Below are 21,066 nucleotides of genomic sequence, written 5' to 3'. Positions count from 1 at the left end.
TATAAACTAAAACAAGAAAATCTCAAATGCTTGCTTCCAGGCCTGTTTAAATGATATGGTATGGACTAAGCGTATTGAATATATTCATCACGTGAACTGGCTACATAAATACGCAAGACACGTTTTACTGAATACAGTGCTAGATTTTTTGCGTGTCTTTCTTTTTTTAATATATCATGAATTGGTTAAATGACCCACTGCTAAACTCATGAATCACTCTCAGTGGAACTAATGTATCACACAGTTTTGCAGGACCATTGCATAAACACTTAGGGCCTTATTTACTTAAAGTTTACCTGTCCCAAAATAGGTATAAATGTCATTGCGCATTAATTGGGCACACCCAGGACTGCGTCTGCTTAACGTGCTAAATTGCTGCGCAGTTCATTTTGCGCCTTCTGGGAGGAGCAAATGCGTATAGATTAGTACGCATAATGTGTTGTGTGTTAATATTAAACCTGAGACAAAATGCAACGGCTGATTATACATCTTTAAATACCGTGTTTGAATGACAGACACAAACAGCATCCATAAACATAGCCATGATGAGGACTGGCAAAATGCGAAGCAAGGTGGAGAAGAGATCTTTTCTGCCCGTGTGATTTTTTTTTTTTTTTAAACACCAGAAATAAAACAATATTGTGATATATCGCATAGTTAACAATAGATGCTTATCAGCAATTTCTCTTCTGCACTGTATGTGTATTGTTTTAACAAATTAGGAGGAAAGTGGTTACCTTTTACCTGTACATTGATGACAGTGGATGACGTAAAATGTTACTTCAAACATTGCCTGCAGAGTTTTCATGCAGCACACAGGTTTTAAGATGGTGGTAGTTTCATGCTGGAACGGACCTCTGTAAATTTCATTGATTATTATTGATTCATAAATAAATACAAATAATTCAGAATGGAAATTGACCAGCATGGAACTGAATGTAGATGTTGGAGAGTCCAATATATATGTATATGTTTTCATTATTATGTAATGTACAATGGATGATGAGTTAGGACAAAAACTGCCCACCCCCAATAAAATAGGGCAGAAAAAGATGAATATTTTTTTTCATTTGTTCATTTGTAACTAACTAACTAACTAACTAACTAACTAACTAACTAACTAACTAACTAACTAACTAACTAACTAACTAACTAACTAACTAACTAACTAACTAACTAACTAACTAACTAACTAACTAACTAACCAACTAACTAACTAACTAACTCAATTGCTACAGAGGATAAAATCCACACTACTATATACATCTGATCTTGAAACAATTCCACTTAGACAAGCTCAAGATTAATTCAAATATTGGAAATTATTTTTATGTTGGACCGATTAGCCTTGTCTTGGACATAAAAAAAAGAAAATGTATGCTGCCAGAAGATACTGTATGAAAAGAGATATATTAACTTCACAGTTGACTGAAAACAGTTCCCCCCCAAAAAAAAAGATCCACATAAATTACTAACAGTAACGTACTAACAAATTGAGACATACTGTATGTTGTCAGGCCTCTTTGCAAGATGGTCCTGTTGAAACAGGCCCCTTCTGCTTCTTATTTCAGTTTAACTGCTAAACATAAAAACAGACATGAGTCTACAGTACTGCTGCATCCCTTTGTCAATTCCCCTTTAGAAAAATGTTCATCTTCTTAGTTCACTCCTGTCTGAATTATTCCCTCACTGTAGGGATGTCAATACCATTGTTGATTATTGATGGATCATTTCAGGTCGATTCCCTGAGTTGGGGACTCGGCTTTCTCCTTTGCCTAAAACACATATTGGTTCACAACACAATACATGAATAACAATACAAATTTGCGTGCAGCATTTGATAAATATTACGCAGGAACTTACCCTGAGTGAAGGTCGGGGAGGTCTTACTGGTCTGACTGGCCGTACTGGCGCTGCTACACTGTTAACTTGTCTGTGGGACATAGGTTCTAGATCATCAGCTACATCAGGACAACCAATGTATCCACCAGCCCTGAACACAGAACCAAGATCACCCTCTAACATGTTGTGTCTAGAAGGATCATGAGATATGCAAGTCTGGTTGGTGGACATAGTGCTGCAGTCCATGAGGGCGTCTCCAACACTGATATTACTGGGTTGTAATTCTTCTGGTGCCACATCACTGTCGGAGCTGTTACTCAACTCAGGTTTGAGGACGGACTGATTGTTGTTGGTTTCAGGGCTTGGCTCATCTTTTACCAAGTCCAACACTTCCTGGTTATTATGACCATCCAAATCGAGCAATTTCTCATATTCGTTATTATCGAGATTCATTGTTCCTTGGTTTTCATGGCGATCTAAAGCTGGCTCTTCCTGATTTTCAACTACTTCTTGATTGCCATAGCTGTCTAAATCCAACACTTCCTGATTCTCAGTACAGGAGAAATCAAGTTGCTCTGAATTAGCTTGGCTACAAAATTCCAGGACTTCTTGGTTATCATTTTTATGCTCTTCAACTTCCTTGTCACTTATGAAGTAATAGCGTTCAACCACTTCTTGGTTTTCAGGACTATAAAGATTTGTGAATTCTTGATTTTCTTTGCTGACTAACTTTACAATTTCACTGTTGGCCAGTGATGATAATTCCATCACTTCTTGGTTTCGGCTTTTAAAAACATCGGGCAGTTCTTGGTTAGTGTTGCTACAAGGATCAAGCACTTCTTGGTTTTCATGAGGAAGAGGTTCTAGTACTTCTTGATTGCTATAGTGAAAGGATTCTTCGTTGTCCTTATTGTGAAATTCACCAATGGCCATGTTTTCCATATTATCATCGCAACAAGGTTCGGGCACCTCCTGATTCTCTTTTTCAAGGCTGAGCTTAAAGCCATAGGGATCAGAGTCCTGTAACATTTGAGAAGAAGGGATTTCATACTCATAGGAATAAAAACACAATGGGTCTGGTTGAGAAGAAGCGTGTTCTGGGTCAAAATCCAGATCTTGATCACTGAGTGCTGGGCTCAGCTCAGCTTCATCGGGGTCCAAGAGGGTGAGACTAGAATGTTCTGGACTGAGTTTGAAGCCATATGGATCAAAAGAAGACTGACTTGTTAGTTCACAGTCAAAACTCAGGTTGGCCTGTTGTGACTCATGTTCAGTGTAGCCTTTATGAGAGTCGACAGATTTTGGAGATGTTGAAGGGTCTTCTGGTTTCTTTTTGATGTCACTCAGCCAATCTGGTTCTTCTCCATCACTATCAAGATGCTGAGTGCTGTCTTTCGTGCTTGTTCTGTTTGACACCAACGATGCTGGATCACCAAGCTCAGGGACAATGATAGCTGAAACAAAACAAAGAAATCAGGTTTGCTTTCCAATTTATGAAATCATCACTGGAAAAATATAAAAATGCTTTTTAGGATTCAAGGAACATCCAACTGCTGTCATGCCAATTACACATTGAGACGGTTCACAGATAATGCATTTTTCTACCACAAATTAACTTTAGGGGTGTTGAATATTTTTATAAAAACAATTGCGAAACCTCGTGTTAATTTCTTTCCAACTTACAATGATGCGCCACTATTTTGTTGCTCTATCACATAAAATCTGAATAAAATAGTTTTATATTTGTGGTTGTAGTGTGAAAAAATGTAAAAGTTATAAAAGACTTGAAGTTCAAAGGTTATGAATATTTTTCCCAAAAAATTACCTTCCTCCACTTTTGCTGTTCCCTCCTTGGTAAACTCTCCAGCCAGAGATCCAAGGCTGTGTTCTTCGATGTCAGAGGGTGGGGAGACAGCACTGAGGTCCAGTTCATACCCATTGGGATCAGATTCTACAGAAAACTGACCCTGGGTATGCCAGCCTCGTATGGGTTCTGGGCCGAGTTCCTCAGATGAACTCTGGATTGGTTTAAATCCATGGTTATCATTTGTCCCAGGGATGGTGTCAAGATCCTCTTGACTATAGCTGATCTCAATGTCACTATCTTCATCGGGAAACTCGCACTCAAAACACTGTGTTCCCGTTGAAGCTTTATTTTCAGCACAAGATAGACTAGTGTCGGCCTCGTCGCAAAGTATTACTTCTCCGTCATCACAACCAACGTTGGCTTCTGGAAACAAAATGTCCGCTGCAAAGGGGTCACTGCCTTTGAAAGGATCGGATGTAAATCCATCTAAAAAAAAAACAGACAATAACAGAATTAGAATATCATATAATGTTCTATTTCCAAAAGTCTATTGACTTGATTATTAAATCTGACCTGATGAGTCTGTTTTCGGGAAGAGGTCTTCGTTAAATAGGTCATCTGCAAATAGAGCAGAAACAGAAAACAAATATGATGAAGTCTGGTTATTTAACAAAATAAAACAGGGTTAAAAAGTAACCTTTCCGCTGAAAAACGAAACTACGTAATAAAACTAAATATTTCAAATCACAAATCATGTGACACATACGGCCTATATGACAATGCGCAAATGGGTCAGCTTGATAGAAGTCCATTTTGTTTAGAATGGACTGTTCCTTTATTTCCCCTTGATCCTCACTGATGTCACCCTCGTCTGGATCGTCTTCCAGGTTAGATCTGTCCATCTAGAGAACAAACGGCAAATAATAATTGAACATTTAATTATTGCTACTATAAATACATATGTAGGCACTGTAACAAAGTCTCGTGACAATGCTTACCGTATTTTCCGCACTATAAGGCGCACCTAAAAACCTCCGATTTTCTCAAAAGCCGACAGTGCGGTTTATAATCCGGTGCGCCTTATATATGGACCAATATTGAGCCACTACAGCAGGCGTGTCCAAAGTCTGGCCCGCAGGCCAAATGTATATATCTTATATATGGACAAAGTTTTCAAATGGGCCATTCATTGAAGGTGCGCCTTATAGTCCAGTGCACCTTATATATGGACAAAGTTTTAAAATGGGCCATTCATTGAAGGTGCGCCTTATAGTGCGGAAAATACGGTAGTATTCCCTGGAAGACATTTGTGTTTACTAAACAAACCTTTGGTGAGCTGCTGCTACTGTCATCTACCTCTTCTCTGGTATCAGCCAAATTATTGCAGAAAGGTGCGCTGTTGGCTACCTAGTCACACATAAACACAAAGGAAATTTACATACAGTGCTGTGAGAAAGTAAATGTGGCTAATTATAGTTTTTGGAAGATGAATTCATTCTCACTTGCCACACCTAAACATGATTACCACCTGACTACTTTAAACAAGAAAGAAAAATATTAGTAGAGTGGGACATTTCAGTTCCACCCCACTCCATTCTCTGACATTTGTTACGAGGCATTTAAATACAATTTCGGAAATCAACATGGCAGACAAAAACGGACTTTAAAATAATTTACCATTATTAGGTCAGCATATGCAGGCAGTGATTGGCTCCTTCCCCATGGTCTGATTGGAAGTGGTTCATCCTCAGTTGTATCTGCAGGAGATGTTGAGCCTTCCAGCTGGCTCTCTGGAGTGACTGCACCACCTGACACAGAACATAGCGTGTGCTCTTCCTGCATGGATGACACCAGTGACTGTTTTTTTGGTGCTGACCAACGTTACTAGATAGTCAAAAGAAACAAAAGTGTTGACAAACACAGCTACAGAAAATCCAGGAATGTCTCGTTGATAGCTCCAAATACAAATACAATCCATGAAAACCACCAGATTCTCACATTGTGACATCACAAAGTGAGGAGCCACTTGTGACCGGCCCTGCCACGAAACCCATGCTCAGTTTCTCAAAGCAGCTGTTCCTGCAACTTGAGTTGCTGTTCCGATTATTTGGTGCATTACAGTACATGAGCTTTTTTTCTAAATAATTTTGAGACTTTCTTTTGAGACATTGACCGCACTTCAAGTCTAACTATGAACACGAGTGACTACAGCCTTTTCTTTTCCTGGTAAATAGAAAAACAATCAAATATTGTCAATATCATCTAATAATAAATCCTTATTTCATGATACATTGTTCATACATATAACAAATATGCACTTTTGCCTGTACCTGCAAGATTTCTTCATAGGACTGTCTAATCGAGTCCTGGAGAGGATAGTTCCTCTCCCCAGCCTCCTCCATCTTGCTCTTGGCCTGTTTCACCTCCTCTTTGAGCTTCCTCAGTCTCCATCTGGCTCTGGCAAGCTCTCGCTCATACTCCTCAACTTGGCTCTCCCTCTTAACCTCTTCAGCCTGCAGAGATAATATCTGGAAAATACGAATATTGACAGTCAGGTGTTTTATCATCACAAATCGTCGGAAAATGGTGGAATGGCGACTTGATTAGTACCGTACAATAATTAATGTTACCTGTTGACTTTCTTCATAGCAGAGCTGTCTGGTTACTTTTATTTGCTGAATAAGCTTATCTTTGTGATTTTCTAATTTGACCAGTGTTTCCTCTAGCTCCTTGCGGTCTGACTGCTGCTCCTGCAGCTCCAGATTTTCCACTGTTACCGCATTCTCAAGCTCCTACAAATGCAAAAAACACATGGACATTTAAAAATTGTGGGCATGGAGGTTTGACATCATATGAAATGATAAAGTGGTGAGGTAAAGGTAGACCAAAATAAAATACCCCAAATTTAAATTGAGCATTTTGGCGTGAGTGAGCAAGGTTTGGCTTAACAACACGACACTTTTAACAGAAAAATAATATGATTGATTATGTGCTTTCCTAAATGATGTTATTGTAAAATTAATATACACCTTACATATTAAAAATCAAACAACAGTCTTACGAGGTAATCTACAAGAATACCTTCCATTCATTTTGCAGTTTCCTATTACCATGTTACAATAGCTGGATTTACTAATTTTACTACCACGTCACATTATAGCATGCGTGACACAAGAGCATCATGGGAAATGAAGTGATTACTGAATTTAAAAATGGTACAGACAGATGCAACAAAAATGAGATGGCATGCATCATATGCATCATGAAATGAATGAATAAGAAATTAACATGCACAAACACACAAAACACGCACACACACACCAGCGCAAGGTGCTGCGGTCTTCTTACTCTGATCTCGGCTGACTTGCTGAGGACTCTTTCGTCCGTTTCCACGACGTCAGTTTCCCTGGGAGACGACCAGCAGAGAAGACAAGAGTGTTTCAGGAGTGAGGAAAGGGAACATTCATTCTTCCAATTAGCCTTTCCTCCATCATGCCCTTCTTCCCATGAGCTGTCTAATTTATCCTGCTGCACTGCTGGCTCCTCCATTGCTCGCAGTCGCTCCACTGCAGAGGAGGCGGAGCTACATCTGTGAACGTGACAGTATGTGCATGTGCGTGTCTGTGGTCATTGAAGCTAGAAGCCACACTGCACCAATGTGAGGCGGGGAAAAATATGAAGGGGGTGAGTCAGACAGAATATTGGTAGAGTGGGTGTAGCCTCATTGCAAAGGAAACTTATTGATTTAAATTCATTCTTTCTACCTCCTTCACAATCCCTCTCTCTTGACACATCAATTGGCTCCCCCTCCAAAGCCCACCCCTACATCCATTATTTGCTATTGCAGTGTTCAGCATTAAGAACAGAGCCATTCATAAAAATGCCACAAAAAACACTACCACAGGGTGAATATTATCTGGTTGAAAACAAACAAAAAATCATCAGTGTTTTAATTTCAATTATATGTGGAGCAGTCACTTCCATCCATCCATTTTCTGAACCGCTATTTCTCACAAGGGTCGCAGACATGCTGGAGCCTATCCCAGTTGACTTCGGACAGTAGGCAGGGGACACCCTGAAGTGGCAGTGCACACAGACAAAAAACAAACATTTGCACTGGGAATTTGGAGCGCTCAATTGGCCTACTATGAATGTCTTTGGCATGTGGGAAGAAACCGGAGTTCCCGGAGGAAACCGTACAGGCACGGGGAGAACATGCAAAGTCCGCAAAGGAAGGCCAGAGCCGGAATTGAACCCGCAATCTGTGCCCTGGACGCTAACCAGTGCAATAGAAATATTCAACAAGCACCTTATCCAACTAGAGCAGTAGCATCAGGATTTTTTTTACATTGCTATTAAGATTTAAAAAAAATCTACTAGATTTAATTAGTTTTAACCAGCGATGGGCAGAGCTTGACAATTTAGAATGGAAAATTGATCTGAATGTCACTCTTTCAAACAAAACAAAAGTCACAAATTTATTACATGGGTGTTAGCCAATGTTCAGATAGCAAAACAAATGTTGAAAACCTCAATATTAACATGAAGCACTTTCCACCACTCTACTTTTCCTTCTATACCTTTTTATTATGTTTATCCTGGATGGAATTAAATTATTAATTTTAATCAAAGACTCCTGCAGAATAGGCAAAAGCAATATGCCAGCTCTTTGAACCCAAATAAAATTACATTTTGACTGTGATAAGTACTGTCATTGCATTTGATCATTTGATTTCATTCTAATTGGAATACAAGGCTCTATGTAAAACTGTCAAGTTATTATTTTTGTGTTTAATCTATATAGGACATTTGGAAGCAGCTGCTTTTACTTGGGGATAATATTGACCCAATGACCCTTCCGCTGATTTTCTGACATACTCCAGACCAAAATACTAACTGAACCCTAATTTCTTTGTTGACATTCTGATCTACTCAACCTCATTGTGACATACAATATTATTTGTGTAGTACATATTTTGTTGCGACTAAGAGGAGTCCATGGGAACGACACAGGACACACTGGGGAGGATGAAGAGGCCTGGGAAAACCTCAAGAGTTGGACAAACAAGGAAGGCTAACCCTATGCCAGAATCTGACCCCGGATAAACACATTAAAGTGGTGGTATGATGGATGGAGAGATATGTTGCATGAAAAGCATTTTCATTTATTTGGTAATGTATCATGCTTGGACTTGTTTATTTCCTACAGTAAGGTTGACAGTTATTGAATGAGTTTGCAGAGAATTTTAGCCCTAATGAAAACAAGTAGCCTTAGTGGGGTTTTATTGCATACAATTGGGCAACCACAGAACTGGCTCAAATCTCAAAAACCGTCTTTAAGTGCACAGCATTAATAAAAAGTCATAATTGCCCATCGAGATTTTCAGTCCAATTAAGTTTAGAAGCCATGTCATGCGATAGAATATTGCAAGCAGGTCATCGATAGTATGAATCAAACGTATGTGTACCGGTCATCCTTTGGGTTCCTCGCGCTCGATGTCCTCAGGCAGTCCAGAACAAAACGCATCATTACTGCAGTCCTCCCACTCTCATCCTCCGACCGTTGCTTCCGTCAACGATCATGCAGCAGGCTTGTAATAATGGACGACAGTACAGAGGCCTACTGTACAGTCACTTCTTTTCCTGCAGAATATCAAGATTCCCGAGGGGAATAAAAAGTCAAAATGCTCGGACAGTCGGACACAATGACAATAATTTATGGTGAGTCGTAGCGGCAAGACCACCGAATTAAAAAAAAAAAACATCCTTTCTGGACCTTCAAAATAAAAGCATAAATTACCGTGTGTGTGTGTGTGTGTGCGGGCAGCGTGCGACAGATTCCCGATGTGCTGAATGACTGCCAGGCGACCAGTTCAGGGTGTAGTGATGGGTAGATGGATGGATAACCTGCCCGCTTTACCAATTGTAGGAAGCCAATAAAGGTGATAAATTCCAAATCGTGACTTTACCTCCAAACGACAAAATTGTTCGGTCAATGGCAACTACTTTCAAAGAACCTAATAATAAAAATAAAAACAACAACAATAATAATTATAACATATAAATAAATAAAATTGCTTTGGATTTATTCTTTATTTTTTATTTAATAAACAAAAACAAATTACACACATGCAGCTCTGTCATACATCTTTACTCTGGTGGGCGTCACACTTTGTTTACAACATAGACAAGTGTGGCTCTGGAACCAATTGGGAATTAGTTGTTAGCCTTTGGAGAGCAGCACCTCATTAGTTCAACAAATAAAGTGCGTCACAGAAGAAGCTTTGTCTTCCTCCTGTTTTTTGCTGTGATCACTAATTACAAAAGTTCAGACCATTTTAGCATGTTTCTTCATTATGTAGGTCAGGGATTTTGCTTTTGAATGGAGTCGTCAGCAATTGATCAGAATGCTATTTTTTTTATTTTATATACCTGTAACCACTACCCCATATGAATCATCCTTGTACTTGGGTACAGCCCACCCTGTCCACAATTCCCCACCGGTCCATAAGATTGAGCCCATTTGAATCTAAGCTGTCTCCTTAGAAGCCTAGACCATAGCGGGCTTGTTAAATTTGGCTTTGAAATAATTTCAACGGGAATCCAAAGAATAGATTTTGGAGAATTTTACAAAACAGAGTCAATGTAATCTATTTTGAAATCGAACATAACAAATAATTTGAAGAGTGTTAAAAAATTCCATTTGTATCTGGTCAGAAGCAGAGTAGGTCTATTTATTTGTGTGGAAAATTTGGCAATGGGTTTCTGAATCACGCATCTAATGAGGCTTATTGCAATACAGTGAAACATGAAAATGTATTCATATATCAAAAAGCCTGTTTTTCTCCCACAGTTCCCACAGCAGTATTTGGGTTCAACATGACCGGGAGGATTTTCCAAGAATCCTGTGCAATTCAGGTGACATGAGGAAAGGTTTTTCTGCGCTACCGTCATTCCTCTCCAAGTCGTCACCTAAATAGTTCATGAAAAGGAAAGGGGAGAATGGAGACGAGATTAATTGTGTTTTTAATATCCTGCTATTTTTTTTTTCTTTCAAAAAAGTGCTGTTAGTGTCACATGTGCAACTGTTATGAAATGCGCTATATAAATAAAGTTGCATTGTATTGTATTGTAATCTATGTTATCTTATTTGAACACTATAAACAGGAGAATGGCTGCCTGTGCAGTTGCTCCTTGATTATAGTTGCCTACCGACAGGCTCCGGAACAATGGATGAATGAATGAATATTTAAATATACAGGTGATTTACTTACAGAAACAAAGGAAAAATGTGTCGACGCACATGGCATAAACACTGAAGAAACCATGAGCGATCAGGTAGGCACCCACCATCGTTGTCTGATACAGAAAAAAACAAAACAATTATTGTTCATCATCCTTGAAAAAAGCAAATGCATACTGTTGCAAACTTGAACATGTTTTCACTCACAACTAAAACAAATATTAGTAGTTACACACTCAAAGCAACTCTAAAATAAAAGTGGCAAACATATTTCAACTTATTTTCATCATAAACTGGCTAGTAAAAGAAACAATTTGATAAGGAGCACTCTGGCGCAGGGCCAATTGGGCAGATTGTATTCATTTTTAAATAACTGTAAATTGATGTTTTTTTTACTGCCCTCTGATTTCAAAAGTAATTATTTTGTTATCATTTTATTTTTATATAAAGTATATTTGTGCATGTGTCTGCTTGTAACTACCATGAGAGGAACCTCGTAGTAATGGAGATAGGGTACTTCCTCCTGGAAAAGGGTGATTTTCTTTGTGAAGAAAAGTAACATTAAAACACCTGAAACACAGATGGGAGGACAAATTGCCTGTTTGTGTTATGCTCCACATAAAACATAAATAATGAATTGCTGCAGGGGCCATTATTCATGACTTACCAACTCCTCCTGCTATCATTACTTTTCCCAAAAACAACAGAAAATCAGTCACTCTGTCCACAACTGCAACCCTGTAAAAGACATATATACATACATATACATACATATATATATATATATATACATACATATACATACATATATATATATATATATATATATACACATACATATACATATATATATATATATATATACACATACATATACATATATATACATATATATATATATATACATACATATACATACATACATACATACATATTTATATACATACATACATACATATTTATATACATATACATATACATACATATATATATATATATATATATATATATATATATATATATATATATATATATATATATATATATATATATATATATATATATATATATATATATATATATATATATATATATATATATATATATATATATATATATATATATATTAAAAAGTTTGAACAGAGGCTGACCTGACCATGTTCCTCGTGAGAAGGAAGAATGCGTCTTGAGCTGACCTAAAGAAGTTCTTGCCATAGATTGCCACCTAACAGAAAATATATCACACATACATGTCTGCAATGACAGCATTATCTAGATTTTTATGACACAAGAAAGCAAACACACAATTTAGGAAACTAACCATTATGTAAGTATTTCGATTCATGTAGCGAAGGAATTTTTCCAAACACCAGAAACAGCAAGTCAGACAGCACAGTATAAACCTGGACAGGCTGTTATCAAGCCCTACAAAGACACAAACAATATCATTGGAATACTAACAGATGAAAAGTTTCACTCGATAGTGTCACACTGACATTGTGTGTAATATGTAAACCTTTTAATTTCTTCTCCAAGTATTTCAGTGTAATTCGAAAAAGCTGGACAACAGAGAGAACGAGAGCCCCAAATGCCAAAGACCCTGTGTGATACCTGTAGAAAACACAGTCGAAGGTTGATAAAAGTTAGTTATCGCTACAGGCCATTACACAGTTTCACACTGGTTAAAGTAGAGTTAACAGAATGTGTAGTTTGTAGTTAACAATGTTGCCTCACAGCAGGAGTTCAATGGGCAAATTATTACATTTAGTTGGTGTGATAACTCTGCTTATGTTAGGATGATTGCAATCTTATTGTCTTAACACGTATTATGGTGCACTTAAGTAAGAGGGTTGTAAAAAAACAAAAGGAGCGGCACATGATAGTAAATAAATGATCAATGTAATCAAAAGTCTTAAATTATATCATAGGTAAATTATTTCAGACTAGAAAATAAGTAGTCCAGGTTTTTTTCTGTCAATCTTTGTTTGGGTCTGATTTTATTATTATTATTATTTATATAATGTATGTGTTTATTGTTCCTGGATTTTATGATCGGGTCTTTGTTTTGGGTTTTCAATTATTTTGTGTTTTTTTGTTTGTTTTTTTTACTTTCCTTTCTTTCCCTTCCGTTTCTGCTTGTCTTGTCTGTGTCCAACAGGTGTCGTCAGTTCTACTCCCCTTGTATCAGCCCGTTAGCGCTCTCCACCCACATAAATCTTGTCGAGCTGTGCTGCATTATCTCAAGTCATGTCATATGTCCCATTTGCAAAGTCCTCTTGTCTTTAGTGATGAGGAAGTCGCTTCTGTTCGTAATTCTCGCTGTTTCTCACTTTTTGGGACATTAATTTCTGATTCTGCTATTCATGTTTGTCCTTTTGCAATAAGTTTTTTTTGTAGATTATTCTACACCCATGCCACACCTTGCCTTTTCCCTGTACTTGGTTTGCTTTGTCTGCATTCCACCACAATAATCCCATTGGTGATTTTTAGAAAACTTATTTTAATTTTTCTGACCTGATTGCCCTGCTGAAGGATGAGAACAATGGACAGGGAGGGACATCCTCAGGCTTCCTCTTAGCCCAGTAGTAACTGGAAAATGTTCCAGCAAGAGTGCATTGTTCCAGGGCCAAGATGAAGTTAACCAGCCAGAGAAACATCAGCAAGTTGGAAATCTGTAGTAGGGAATTGTAACGGTGGTAGGGTGTCTCTCCTCCATAAAATGCAAACAGGCACTGAGAACCCTCACAGGATGTTTCTTTAGATATGTTGCTTCTGTTGAAAGTCTATGATGTGAGGCCATGGATGAAAACAAGGTAATAGTGTTACTGGAAAGATTAAGACCAAAAAAAACTATTTGTGTTGTTTTAATATTTGTAAAATAAATACATTTGAATGCATCACGGGAGGGATGGGTTAAAATGGCTTATAAATAACATTTTATGACAAGAGAAAACAATATACTGTTACCTCTGGATTGCATGTGTTGTTGGAATGTGGACAGCTCACATCAGGGGACATAACTCTATATATGGCATCACCTGAGGATGCTAAGTAACTGATTGAGAGTTCTGGTTAAAGAATTCTAGACTGAGTGCAAAGCATATACAACATAAATGTAATGTATCAAACCCGAAACAAGATTAAGTATCTTGCCACAGCAAACGATCATGTCACTTGACAAAATGAAATATTTCAAGCCTTCTTTTAGATGCATTTTTAACATTAAAGCTGAAAAAACTAAAAATATGCATGAATATGACCAAATTTAACATTGTATGCTCCCTTTGGCCCATTTTTGTCAGCTAGTTAAAACAAAAAAAACTGCAGAGGTTTTCCTCAGCGTTTAAATAGTCTCATTCTGGTTTAGTAGGCTTTCGATTGCTGACTCAACAGCATACTGAACTGTGCTGAACTGTTGATGTAGATTTTCTTCCATAATCATCAACACTGAAACAAATAAAGGCTTGGAATATATCACTTTTGTCCGTCATGAACAAATAGTCACTTTTTGAAACACAATATTGAATTAAATGGACTATCCCTAGAGATAATTTGCACATGTAGATGTATAGAATGGTCATATTTGACCCTTTCTCAAGGATACACAGCAGTAACAGCCCAGTAGGAAATACTAACAGTCAACAAAAGAAATGTTACAACCGGATAAAAAAGGGTCGACATGACGTGGCCGATGGCTCTGCAAAAGACAAATCAAATGAAAAATAAAAGTCATAAATTCCATTGTTTTTTAAAGCACATCAAGATTTACATACTTGCTTGCCTCTCTGAGCAGGGTAATGGCCAACGTGACCCTCCTCCTCATGATGACCAGTATCAACACAATTGAAACCTCTGTCACTCCAAGGGATGTCACTAAGAATGGGAATGGCAAAGCAATAACAACCATGACACTAAAATGTGTTCTTGCGTTACTTGTTTGGATATGTAGTTGAACGCATCTATCTTAATACCTAGAGGATAGTTAGTTTGGATTAAATTTGGCAAATAAGAATACCCCATTTCTGTGTTCCAGGACAATATCCAAGTGTCTGATATGAAAAATCACTACAACTCAAGATTCAGACTACGGTAAGGGATAAAAGACAAAAAAGAAACTATACCGTAAACAAAATGATAAAAGGGAAAGATGACTTACAAAAAATTATCCACGTTTCTCTGAGTTGTAGATAGACTTTGAGATCTGTCTGCAGTCCAACTTCCACAATAGATACATCAGAACCTTGATCATGTCCGAGTCGGAGTAACACCACAGAGCAGTACCACATACCTACAATTGTGTAAACATTTTGAATGAGATGTTGAATGCCACACTGGTCAGGTTACAATATTTACCAGATAAACACATTAGATAGAGCGTTAGAGAGCGAGCTAGAGAGAGAGAGCTAGTAATAGCGCTAAAGAGCTAGCTAGAGAGCTGGAGAGAAAGCTAGAGAGCTGGAAAGAGAGCTAGAGAGCGGTTGAAAGGGATGGATAAAAAGAAAAAACATGCCATATGCCACGAGCAGCATGATAGTTATGATGGTAAACCACAACATCAGCCCGGCTGTGAATCTCAGCAGCACTATAAAGAGGAAACTTAATGCCAAGGACACCAGAAGACCTCTGACAAAATAAATAAATAACACAAGTTGGAACAGCAGGACAGAGAAGCCATTGAGAAAAGACATAATTAAATTATTCATCACTTGCTGTCAAAGTAAATCAAAATTATGTGTGTGGGTGTGTGGGTGTGTTTGTGTTTGTAGTTACACAAGAATCCATGGCCAAGATTTAGCATAATCTTCCACTATCTTCAAGCCCATCTCCCGAGTATCCACTAGTCCTTTTACTCCACTGCAAAAAAAGGGGTCATTTAAGTTATAAAATAACTTGTTCTGAATTCCATGAAAATGCAAACAATTGTTATTAATAAGAGCTGTCATTATTATATTTCCAAATTTGAACGTGCCGTTCTAATTTCACTTGATATTAGTTTAACAGTGGTCCCCAACCTTGTGTAACTGTTCTGCAAAGTCCATACCCTTCACAGAGGGGCAAATATTGAAGCTATGTCTCCCTATTAAGGTTTTCTGGTATTTTCTGTAAAATTCAGCTGTCTATTTCTTCTTGAACATAAACGCTTGTGTTTCTTTTGTTTTTATTTTTAAAATATTTTTGCCATCATGTGGATTTAATATTGCCGTAACAGACACAACTTGACATGCGTCTCCTGTCAGTCCTCACTTGATCAAGTTCTTGAGCAATTTGTGACAAAACAATGGCAGAAGGCGAGTTCTTGTGCAATTCACAGCAAAATCACACTTGGTGGTGTGTTTAGTAAAATGCCTGCTCATGCCTAACAACTTGGAATACAGTGGAAATTGTGCTAAATCAGACAAATTAAATGTGAAATTAGAAAAAATGGTGTAAAATTATGTCAAGTAGTAGAAAATAGACAATACTTGGCAGCATCTTGGAGTTCATTGGCGCTGCGTGCTGTTTGAAGAGAATCTTTGAACCGTGTCTTATTTGCCACTGTCACAGTGCCATTAAGAGTGATGACATCTGGAAGACATCTCTGAAGAACTGACACAAACACACACGGACACACACACGCACACAAAAAACATGAAGGTTGGATTTTTGTGAGGAAGATTTTCATATTCTAACAATTAAAGTGTCACCCTTACATGGTCTACTTGGCACGATCATAGAGGGACAATCCTCGTCTCGTAGAACCTCAGATACTGGCTAGAAGAACCCAAACAAAAACATGAAGCAAAGTGTTAGGAATTTATAAAATCAACATAGATTGTAATTGGTACCTTGTTGGGGTTGTTAAAGCCAGGTTTGCAGAATTGTCTGTAATACTGCCAGTAACTGTTGCCAAGTTTGTGCTCCAGCTGCATCTCAGTATAAGTCGCGAATTTGTCGGGGCACTTTGAGACACACATCTGAAAGCACATGATGTTATTCACAAGCAAAAGTTCCGCTAGTATTCACTGGGCTAAACACACACGCACATATATACATCTAAAGTGCTGCTCAAAGGGTTCTGAACCTCTGGAGCAATTTGGATTTTTAAATTAACTGAGCAGAAATTTACAAAAATGGATGGAACAGTTTTGTAGTTCTTACCTGTGTTGTTGGGCACTGTAGGTTAATTAGAATAGAAGGATTGGCACATTTCAAGATGTTGAAATAGAAGAGAATGGGCCTCTTCCTGCAAAAAGATCAATTGTTAGCTTCAGTTCACCAACACACTCAAAAGTAAATTAATTAATGCTTTTGTCATGTCCAAGATAGCTAGCTAGCCACTCGGGTATGGGGCTTGCATCATAAAAAAAGAAAAACACATTTTTATCAAACTCAATGGCTGATGGCCATTGCTCTGGTAATGTGAAGTGATGTGACATTCATAATAAATCAGGCGAAATGAATGACTCACGCATTGGAGGTTCCCATCTGACCACAAAACTCGCCATAGCTGTTTGTTGGATGGAGCACCTTCCTGGGGTCACCATGTAACCAGGCTGAATAAGGGGAGTATTTATTTTACAAAAATTGAAACAACCGTATCTTTCAAATAATTACTGGACGAACTTTCATTTACATCTACATTTCTGCACAACCACTAAGGAGATGGTCGACTCACCCACTATTCCAATGGCCACATAGGAAAGAATGGCAAGAACAAAGACCCAACAGCATAAGACATCTGTGCAGCTTCTGTTGGGACAGGAGAAAATCATCATCCATTTTTTTAAGACCACCTCTCACTAGCACTTCTGAAAGCAAGATAATATTAGAGATTGTTGCATCAGATAGTTCAAACCTGAAGGTAATTTGACAAATAATTAAGAAAAATGAGCATGTTCGCCTCATCGTTCTGAGGTGCAGGGTTTGATCGTAGTGCATTTGGCTTTGTTAATGTATGACCAACTTGGGTCACTAAGTGAAATTACTAATATAATAAACATACATACTACACATAATACTTGTCAAGTGATATGGTTCATTTATAAATCAAGTTATGTGACTTCAGCCCCCCCACCTCTGCTTAAAATAGACATGAGGATGAAGCATTGGCTTACCTTCTGTGGACTGGACCTTTGAAGAAAGGATCAAACTTGTGAGGCTCACCTGAGAAAATTAAAATGGTAAAATAAAAAATAAAAAAGGGTTCTAAATGGAGTAATCTCAAAATCCCAGAAGATAATTAAGAACCTGGGTGTGATGGAACAAATGATTGACAAAGGTAAATGATCCAGAGCCAAGTAAAAGGTAATGGAAAATGAATTTTCTGTATATAGACCATCTGGACGATATGTACAAGTTTTACTGTCAACAGCAATTCAGCGACCAATGCAAAGTCAGAAGCGTCAGCACCGTGTTGAAATAGACTGACCTCGGTTAATCTGCTGGCATTACTGAAGAGTAATACTCTCTTGTGTTAATCTTTATCCTATTGATGACTGAAATAGGACCCACAGGTCTCAGCATTAACACTACTGTTGTGGTCATTGTTGTTGAAATTTGGCAATTTGCAAAAATGATTGTTGAATTTGAAATGCTATCAAATTAAACAATTTTGTTCTCATTAAAGTACAATATAATACATTACAATACAACCTTGTTTATACAATGCATTTTAAAACAGTTGCAGCTGTAACAAAGTGCTTCCACATATAGCAATGAGAGTCAGAGCTAGATTTGAAAATATAAAATGTCAAAGTCTGGATATATATACTTTTTGTAAATGTCAGTTAACCAGTATTGGTAGAATAGGGACTTTGCAAGCATTAAGTTCGTATTCCTCAACAATACCCGCAAGCAAAAAGATTGTTTAAAACATTGCAAAAAACAAAATCTCCATACACATTAATTCGTTCAATAATGTTTGTAAAACCATTTTAACTAGGTTTTAATATTTTTAAGATTGTGACTTGTGATACGTTATTGGATGATCCTTACAGTGAAAACAGGTCTGTTACTCACCATAAAAGGTATCCGGATGTATCGCTCCTTTGGTTTGAGCAGCAATTAAGTTTCTGGATACGTACTGTTGTGGTGTCATGGTGGTTCAACAGCCAGAAGACATTAGGAAGGATGAACCGGGTTGAAGATAATGCGTCTCTCCCTCTCGAGCTCCCTCTCTACGTAATACTACGTGTCGCCATAATCCAGTGTTCACCAACAAAATACATATGATACATATATGTTGAGTGGATGGCATACTTTTACGGCAAAAACATGTGAAATACATATAGACTACAAGTTGCCACAAAAAATAGGAACTACTGTTATGGACAACTTGAGTAACTTTGTGAAAGCTTTTTCTGACTAAAAGAACTGCCTGATTTTGACAATGGAATCCGATTCTTGGATATGGACATTGTTCTGGAAATTGAGGGAGATGAGATGAGCTTCATTTATTCCTCTCCCTTCATCAACGGTGTGCAGCTCACGCTCTCACCCTGATTGCCACCAATGAGATGGATAAAGCAGCATCAAAAGGGTCATCACGGAAAGTGCAGCGAAGCGCAGCTGGAAAGAGTGCTTTTATCTGTATGTGGAAAGAAAGCACATCACTCATCAGCAGCTGCAAATGTAGTGCGGGATATTTTCAGGGTTGCTGTTCAACGTGTCACAAGATGAAGGTCTGAATATACAGTGCTGTGGAAAAGTATTGGCCCTCTCTTATTAAATTTTAAATAAAAAATTGTAAAAACATGCAAAATAGTATGAATTAATAAACGGTTAACATTAAATACGTAAATAAATAAAAATCGGTCACGACAAACAAAATAAGACAGGAGATGTACATTTTTATTTCCTAGTCAAATTTACTCAGAAACACTCTTGTGAAATTTACTTAGAATGTCTGAGTGGGAAAAGAAACGTTAATATTTTTTTTCAAGAAAATTTCACACCCTATTTATTTTTCTAAAGTGAATGCATGTTTTGCATTTTTTAAGTGGCAGCTCTGGTGTATTGAGCCAAATCACAAAACAACTCTTTCCAGAGTGCCTTACAGAAAAATAACATGCGATGGCAGTAGTGCCCCACTCAGGATTAAAAGAGGGTACTGTGTGAAATTTCAGAAAGATTGGCAGAGAGAACCTATTGCTGACTCTTTTACAAGATCATAACTTAATCTGCTGTATTTCATCAGTCTGAATAAAATCCCTGGTTGCAGTATATGCAAATGCAGAATATTTTCACCTACTAGAATTTCAGCCGTCTTCTATATTGATGGAGCCATTAACAGCTATAGTTTCAAACATACATACATCCATTCTCAACACTGCTTATCTTGTGCAGGGTTGCTGGGGTGCAATTAAATCATTATTTCAAAAGATTAAATTGTTCTCGGTTTTAATGAGAACCTTTCATTGTAGAAAAGGATAATAATTTGGTTTTAAAATATTTAGGATTTACTTAAAAGTAAATGTATGCTATACATAGTTTTCTTTCAAATGTAAGCACACTGTGCAGATGTACTGTATTAAAAAGCAACAGCTGTCAGAATGATGTTGTGTAACATTTTAGTCAGAGAAAGCCTGTGGAGCTGTGGTCGGTCATGAGTAGGAACATTTCAGAATCCAGCTGAGAGTAGTTATCTCTTTGCCTGTTGTATTGCTGAGAACTGGCATATGTTGCTCACTGTGTCTCTCGGATGGTTTTTTTTACAGAGTTTGGGAGGTCAAAATAGCTTTCACTTTATATTGTTTATCCCAAAATCCAGTTTGGACAAAGTTCAGTATCATCTTCAGTTGACTGTTAATACAGAAGTGAAATATTGCTGGAATTAATTATGTGCAGTAGCCATCTTTGTCATAATTGCATTTATAACCTCAGCTATTTGACAACGCTGCAAGATAATAATGATAATAGTAATAGCGTTGAAACCGTTGTTCATGTTAGGAATCGAACCATTGAGTGTGTTTCTGCCTCACATCCAGTTAAGTAGCTGAAATCAATATGCCAAATTCTCTTGGTTAATTTACATCGGTAGAACAACAAGCTGCTTATGGTTGAAATCCCTAACAATTTTCTCATTTGGATCAGTTATAATTAAAATAATATACAATAATAATATATACATACACAGACATATACACACATATACATTTACATAGAGAGAGAGAGATACGTACATATATATGTACAT

The 21,066-nt window shown here is 37.4% G+C and overlaps 2 protein-coding genes across 4 annotated transcripts; both read right to left on the bottom strand.

Annotated features, from left to right (window-relative positions):
- Positions 1 to 253: 253 nt before the first annotated feature.
- On the bottom strand, positions 254 to 9,383 carry LOC133165666 (uncharacterized). 3 transcript variants are annotated; one of them, XM_061295498.1, is made up of 12 exons: positions 9,118 to 9,383; positions 6,971 to 7,055; positions 6,280 to 6,441; positions 5,980 to 6,177; positions 5,327 to 5,485; positions 4,976 to 5,056; positions 4,416 to 4,551; positions 4,223 to 4,267; positions 3,668 to 4,135; positions 1,864 to 3,296; positions 1,505 to 1,775; positions 254 to 857 (listed from the first exon to the last, which is right to left on the bottom strand). In XM_061295498.1, the coding sequence occupies exons 1-11, from the start codon at positions 9,177 to 9,179 to the stop codon at positions 1,728 to 1,730; spliced, it is 2,877 nt and encodes a 958-aa protein (XP_061151482.1). In that variant the 5' UTR covers positions 9,180 to 9,383; the 3' UTR covers positions 254 to 857; positions 1,505 to 1,727. The 3 variants fall into 3 exon arrangements, with proteins under 3 accessions (XP_061151482.1, XP_061151483.1, XP_061151481.1); XM_061295499.1 differs by having other exon boundaries at positions 6,998 to 7,055; XM_061295497.1 differs by lacking the exon at positions 9,118 to 9,383 and having other exon boundaries at positions 6,998 to 7,245.
- A 396-nt stretch (positions 9,384 to 9,779) lies between these two features.
- slc44a5a (solute carrier family 44 member 5a) lies at positions 9,780 to 20,977 on the bottom strand. Its single transcript, XM_061295771.1, has 22 exons — positions 18,891 to 20,977; positions 17,987 to 18,035; positions 17,548 to 17,621; positions 17,341 to 17,425; positions 17,031 to 17,115; positions 16,718 to 16,846; positions 16,583 to 16,643; positions 16,355 to 16,478; positions 15,663 to 15,746; positions 15,403 to 15,515; positions 15,049 to 15,180; positions 14,666 to 14,765; positions 14,497 to 14,589; positions 13,860 to 13,947; positions 13,407 to 13,675; positions 12,409 to 12,503; positions 12,214 to 12,317; positions 12,044 to 12,117; positions 11,560 to 11,630; positions 11,374 to 11,462; positions 10,924 to 11,008; positions 9,780 to 10,621 (listed from the first exon to the last, which is right to left on the bottom strand). The coding sequence occupies exons 1-22, from the start codon at positions 18,967 to 18,969 to the stop codon at positions 10,524 to 10,526; spliced, it is 2,181 nt and encodes a 726-aa protein (XP_061151755.1). The 5' UTR covers positions 18,970 to 20,977; the 3' UTR covers positions 9,780 to 10,523.
- Positions 20,978 to 21,066: the final 89 nt, after the last annotated feature.

The sequence above is a fragment of the Syngnathus typhle genome, linkage group LG13, assembly GCF_033458585.1.
Source record: "Syngnathus typhle isolate RoL2023-S1 ecotype Sweden linkage group LG13, RoL_Styp_1.0, whole genome shotgun sequence".
Classification (NCBI taxonomy): Eukaryota; Metazoa; Chordata; class Actinopteri; order Syngnathiformes; family Syngnathidae; genus Syngnathus; species Syngnathus typhle.
Note: the sequence above shows the minus strand (reverse complement) of the source record. Positions and strands in the feature narration are given on the sequence as shown.

Bases quoted from the DNA above. Each gene is read 5' to 3' on its own strand.
- slc44a5a (XM_061295771.1), bottom strand. From the start codon at position 18,969: ATGACACCACAACAGTACGTATCCAGAAACTTAATTGCTGCTCAAACC. The intron at 16,644-16,717 runs GTACCAATTACA...GGGTTCTTCTAG, and splicing joins GCTTTAACAACCCCAACAAG to CCAGTATCTGAGGTTCTACG. The intron at 14,766-15,048 runs GTAAGTCATCTT...TCCCATTCTTAG, and splicing joins AGAAACGTGGATAATTTTTT to TGACATCCCTTGGAGTGACA.
- LOC133165666 (XM_061295497.1), bottom strand. From the start codon at position 7,198: ATGGAGGAGCCAGCAGTGCAGCAGGATAAATTAGACAGCTCATGGGAA. The intron at 5,486-5,979 runs GTACAGGCAAAA...TCATCCATGCAG, and splicing joins CCTATGAAGAAATCTTGCAG to GAAGAGCACACGCTATGTTC. The intron at 5,057-5,326 runs GTAAATTATTTT...ATGTGTGACTAG, and splicing joins CATATGCTGACCTAATAATG to GTAGCCAACAGCGCACCTTT.